Consider the following 5,974-nt stretch of genomic DNA (forward strand, 5'->3'; position numbering starts at 1 on the left):
CTTCTCTTCCACTCTGCACACCCTCCTACACTACTTCAGAGAGAGAGAGAGAGAGAGAGAGAGAGAGAGAGAGAGAGAGAGAGAGAGAGAGAGAGAGAGAGAGAGAGAGAGAGAGAGAGAGAGAGAGAGAATGCCAGAGTACACTTGATTGTAAGAGGACCGCTTTAAGAGGACCACCTCCCGCGCCCCTCCCTTCCCCTTATCTCTCCCCTCTTCCCCAAAACGCGGCTTCCCTTCAAGCACCCGCGCGAAGGACCTGGTAGTGGTGGTGGTGGTGGTCGTTGCACTGATTTTGTCAAGTGCCACTGATTGATGATGATAAGCCTTCTCTCTCCCTCTCTCTCTCTCTCTCTCTCTCTCTCTCTCTCTCTCTCTCTCTCTCTCTCTCTCTCTCTCTAAACACTTTTCTTGTAGCTAGTTTGTCAATCGATGTGTTGTCTAATTTCGTGACATTCTCTCTCTCTCTCTCTCTCTCTCTCTCTCTCTCTCTCTCTCTCTCTCTCTCTCTCTCTCTCTCTCTCTCTCTCAAAACTTTTCTTTTAGCTTGTTTGTCAATCGATTCGTTGTCTAATTTCGTGACATTCTCTCTCTCTCTCTCTCTCTCTCTCTCTCTCTCTCTCTCTCTCTCTCTCTCTCTCTCTCTCTCTCTCAGGACTGGACGGGAAATGGCGTGATTTGCCGCCCGTCGCTTCTTTGATTAACGACTCGGAGCTCCAGGCAGTTTTGCGATGGTGACCTTGCCAGGATCACCGTAGTTGTGGAGCTCATAAATGGTGGCAGCGGTGGGAGAGAACGGAGGGTGAGGAAGGACATGACAGAAGGATGTATGCAAGAAGACAGAGAGAGAGAGAGAGAGAGAGAGAGAGAGAGAGAGAGAGAGAGAGAGAGAGAGAGAGAGAGAGAGAGAGAGAGAGAGAGAGAGAGAGAGAGATGCAAGGGGAAAAGGAAACACCTGGATTGAGATATGAAGGTAAGTAAAGGAAGAGGTTGTTTGGAGCTTTGGTGAGTCTCTCTCTCTCTCTCTCTCTCTCTCTCTCTCTCTCTCTCTCTCTCTCTCTCTCTCTCTCTCTCTCTCTCTCTCACACCCTAATGAAACCTTCCGCTTCAAAACACTATAACCATTTTACGACCGTCACCTCACACACACACACACACACACAAACACACACACCACACACACACACACACACACACACACACACACACACACACACACACACACACACACACACACGGGTATTTAATTAAGGCATTCAGCAAAACACTACAAAGTTAGCACGTCTCTCTCTCTCTCTCTCTCTCTCTCTCTCTCTCTCTCTCTCTCTCTCTCTCTCTCTCTCTCTCTCTCTCTCTCTCTCTCTCTCTCTCTCTAATTAACCCTGGGAACCTTCATCTGTCTCTCATCTGAAGCTCCAGATATAATAATGGAGGAGGAGGAGGAGGAGGAGGAGGAGGAGGAGGAGGAGGAGGAGGAGGAGGAGGAGGAGGAGGAGGAGGAAGAGGAGGAGGAGGAGGAGGAGGAGGCTAAATAGACGCATATTACCCAAGTGTCTATTTGTTTGATCTTTTGATTATTTGTATACCTTGTCATCAAAGGCACGGGGAGGGTGCTATTGAGTCATCGTGCCAGAGTATTGACGGAAGACGAGCAGGAGGAGGAGGAGGAGGAGGAGGAGGAGGAGGAGGAGGAGGAGGAGGAGGAGGAGGAGGAGGAGGAGGAGGAGGAAGAGGAGGAAGAGGAAGTGGAGGAGGAGGAGGAGGAGGAGGAGAAGGAAATACTGACAGACAAAAGGGAGGAAGGGATAGAATTAACCAAACTTCATTAAAGGAAAACCTGGGTAATCTAATTTAAAACCATTCCCTTCTGCTTCTAATTCCCCACCTCTTCTCTCCTCTCCTCTGCCCTTCCCAACACTTCAATCAGCGCCCTCACAGGTAACTCCGCAACCTTCACCTTTTCCGTATCGCACCTCCAAGCATCCAATACTTTCATCAATTACCTGTACACTCTAACACACCTACAGATAGACTGATGGATCGTTAGATAGTAGATATAGATATTTCACTGGCCATAGGTAAGAGTTACATCATATTTTTGTTAACCATATGAAGGTAACTTTGTAAAATATATATATGCAAGTACAGAATCCGCAGTCCACTAAACTTCATCCACTAACCACACCCAGACCTTCTTCCACCTTCTTTCATCTTACACCACCACCACCACCACCACGCCTGCAGTAAAAGCCAATTCCTGCACATAACCTTGCATTTCCTGTCCAGACACTCCTCCTCACGACCACCCCGAGACATTTCATTGCAAATTGGATGCGTGTAAACAAGAGACAAAGCAAGAATATGTATTTGTTATCCTATACTGAGACCACAGGAGTCTCGTAAAAAATAAAAAGACAGAGGAGAGGGCAGGGAGGAGGAGGAGCAGGTAAATGAGAGCTTACGAGCGTATAACCAGATCACCTGCATGTTTGATTGGATTACTTCTGCTGTATCACATGTTCGGTGCGGGTGAGAGAGCAGGGGAGACGGGAGGGACGGCTCATACCTGCCAATCCCTCCCTCCATCACACTCCCCACAATGAGGGAAAAGAGAATAATGAAAAGGAAAGGAGGCAGAAGTACCTGGCGGAAGGAAAAGTAACGGTAATATAAAGGATTTTTTTCGTTATTACTTTTTACGTGTGAAGATTCCAAGGATATGAAAAATGAGAGTGAAAAAAAAAAAGAGACGTTCATAAATGCATTCTCTACATCATAACTACACGAGAAAAGAAAAAAGTTAACCAATTTACGATACACAGTTACACAATAAACTCCAGCCAACTAAACGAGAAAAGAAATCTGGAGGAGAGGATGGAGGAAACTAGCAGCCATGAGCAGCATCAGTGAGTCGCAGCGGTGGCGTGAAGTGAGGAAATGAGTGGCGTGATGAGGCGGGGCCGTGGGATGAACACATATGGATGACTGACAACCCGCGTCAATTTTCCTGCTTCGAAATCCTGAGCGTAGCAAATGTTCTGAAGAATTGGTCGTTTTTGCAGTGGTCCGTTGATGCATTACTTCCGCGATGACTCGTTCCGCTGAGTGACGCCGGGAGCTTTGGAGAGTTGCGTTAGTGTTTGTAATATTGAGGTGCCTTGCCTTGCTCGACCCGTCACTGCTCTTGTGCTCACTGTATTGATCCGCGGCTGAAAATACTGCATGCCTTCACTTTGTCACCAATCCTGATAGCACAGATCATCCCACCACCTGACCTTTCGGCGTTAAGGTGTTCAGTGTGCCTTGCTCTGGTCGACCACTCACTGCTGCACCTTGTTTTGTTGGTTCGCGGCTCAAGAAAACTACACGATCAACAAAAAATGTCCAGTTTGTTGCCCTATTTGGTTACGTGCAGCATACATTATTTGCTCACTTAACCTTTTCTTTTTCCTCTGTGACCCAGCTGTGGTGGCGCATAAGTCAATCAATTAGTCAATAAATCATGTTTACGTAACCCTTTTTTTAATGCGTGACCCCGTTGTTGTCATCTATTAAAATCAATCATGCAATCATTCAACCAAGTAACCAACAAATAAATCAAGCAAATCAATCACTCCTCCAATGAACACAACACTGACAAGTCTCCTCGTCTCTTCCTTCTCCTCAGTCTACAATACAAACATCGAGACAACATTCCTGACACGCCCTCATACTAACTCTTCTAAGCAACCCTACACCGTACTCCACTACACGTAAGAGCACCAGAATCCCACCAGATACCCAAGACGAGCTTTAACTGACGAGCTGCTTGAGTATGGCAATGGGATTACACTCAGGCGTCTTGTACTCGTAACCAAAGCTCCTCGCTGTGAACCCAAACATCTTTTTTTTTCTCCTTCTTTTCCACTCTTCCTCTCTCCAAAGATGCGCTCTGCTCCTGAAAAATGTGTTTGTGTCGCTGGCAACCATAACACTGCGATCTTTTCCATCCAATACGTGGCTGGCAGTGCGCTCTATGCTTATATTTACCGACCCTGGCCCCGGAATGCGTGTGAAGGACGAGGAGAAGAGAGGAAACTGCGAGAGAAAGGAGGAGCAAAGGATGAGCAAAAAATGATCCCAAGGAAAGGGAAGGGAAAGGCAAGGAGGCAAAGGAAAGGACATGGGAGGAGGGGATGGAGGAGGGAGGTGAAAGGAGAGCAGGCAGGAGAATGTTAATGAAGGGGGGAGGAGGAGGACGTGGAGGCCAGAGAGATCACGTAGAAGACGACAAGATGGTTACGAATTGGCGAGGATTGGGAGAATAAGTGCCGTGGAGGTGGAAGAAATGGGGGAAAGAGGAGAATGGGGTGCGGCAGGGGACGTGCAGGGGAGGAAAAATTAGGCGCTGCACCATTACCGAACTTCTCACGCGACACTAAAGAAAACAGACGATGCGACGAAGATAATCATACCAACTATATAATACTACTGCAATTCCCTTCTCTCTCTCTCTCTCTCTCTCTCTCTCTCTCTCTCTCTCTCTCTCTCTCTCTCTGTCCAGCCAGCACTTACATTTATTGATGGCGTTCTCCATGGTGCCGGTAGCGTCCACACTTGGCATCTTGTGAGGGCGTCAGGCGCGATAAGGAGCTGGAGAGGCGGTGTCAGCGGAGCTCCAGAGTGTGGGTGGGGGTGAAGACCCCCAAATGGACTCCCCACGCAGGTGTGTCCTGGCCTGCTGGTGCTGCACAGGTGCGGGCGTTCAGGATTCCGTCACACTCTCACTCGCATGTTTGTGCTCCCGGCACACAACGTAACCCACACGTGGCCACCTGGACGAGCCTGGCCTCAGCAGGGGCAGGCTCGCGGCGCGGGCACGTCCCGGAGGCTGGCCTGTCCCAAGCCCTCGCTGGGTATTCCAAGTGAATCACCACCACCACTGGTCCGCGCTGCCCTCGTTATGCAAGCAGCACTCACTCGGTGGCCACACGAGGCCGTCACTGGCCATCGGTGGCCAGTCAGACAGACATGTTCCTCCCTCAGGAGGGGAAGTGTCCTGCGGTGACCGCCACTCGGCTACTTGCTGGAGTTCGCGTGAAGATAATATCCCCACACAGCGGGGCTGTGGCAGGCTAGGAGATGCTAAACAAGCCTCTTTTTGTAGCGGTTCCTCTTTGGCCACAGCTTCCGCCGCCTGTCAGTCCCCGACGCGGGGTGCCCGGGGCGTCGGGGCTACACCCACCCTGGGGGAGCGGGTCACCAGGCGACACCGCCCACGCGGACGAGGGCGAGCCTGACTTGCACACGCCACCCAAACCTCCACCAGGATCTTCAGTATCTTGCAGAATCGATATCAACACATTCCGTCTCCGTCGGCGCCCGTCCCAAGAGACAGGTCCGCTGCACCTTACTCATACACACACACACACACACGTACACACACAAACACGCCTTGTCCGTAAGGTGATCCGGGTGTAATTTGCCTTACGGCTTCCGCTGCTCCCGAAAGCCCGCCTGGTTCACGCCACACTCCTGCTCGCCGGACGCCGCGGCACAGGTAGGTATCCAGGTGGGCATTTAAGTTTCACTCAGCTTCTGAACATCGTTCTGCTGGGCACTGCACAGCGCCCCCCACACACACACATCCTAGGGGGGTGCGGGCCCGGCGTCCTCCCTGCGGCATCAAGCTCTCGAGGGAATACTCCAGGTGGCGCGAGTAGCTGTGTGCCTGGTCGGCGGAGCAGCCGGCGTACACCCGTGCCTAGCCAACGTCCCGTAGACACTAAGGTAAGTTTTCCTTGACTCTGCGAGTGATCCCGACCCGGTGAGGAGAGTTGCCAGTTGCTCAATATACACTCATACACTCGTACACACACCACACCACCGCCCCGAGCGTGGCCGCGCCGGGCGCCCAGAGAGGATTGTTACCACAGCATAGATCCACCACAGCCTCAGCAGCACACCACGCCGCCATTCAAGCCGACACAGGAGGGAG

The 5,974-nt window shown here is 50.9% G+C and overlaps 1 protein-coding gene across 1 annotated transcript in view; it reads right to left on the minus strand.

Annotated features, from left to right (window-relative positions):
* Positions 1 to 5,767, minus strand: part of LOC135103467 (cytohesin-1-like) — a 213,120-nt gene extending 207,353 nt beyond the window's left edge. The window contains exon 1 of the mRNA XM_064009802.1: positions 4,552 to 5,767. Within this exon, the coding sequence (XP_063865872.1) occupies positions 4,552 to 4,600 (49 nt within the window). The 5' untranslated portion in view covers positions 4,601 to 5,767. The remainder of the gene's footprint in view (positions 1 to 4,551) is intronic.
* Between the last annotated feature and the right edge of the window lie 207 nt (positions 5,768 to 5,974).

The sequence above is a fragment of the Scylla paramamosain genome, chromosome 9, assembly GCF_035594125.1.
Source record: "Scylla paramamosain isolate STU-SP2022 chromosome 9, ASM3559412v1, whole genome shotgun sequence".
NCBI lineage: Eukaryota > Metazoa > Arthropoda > Malacostraca > Decapoda > Portunidae > Scylla > Scylla paramamosain.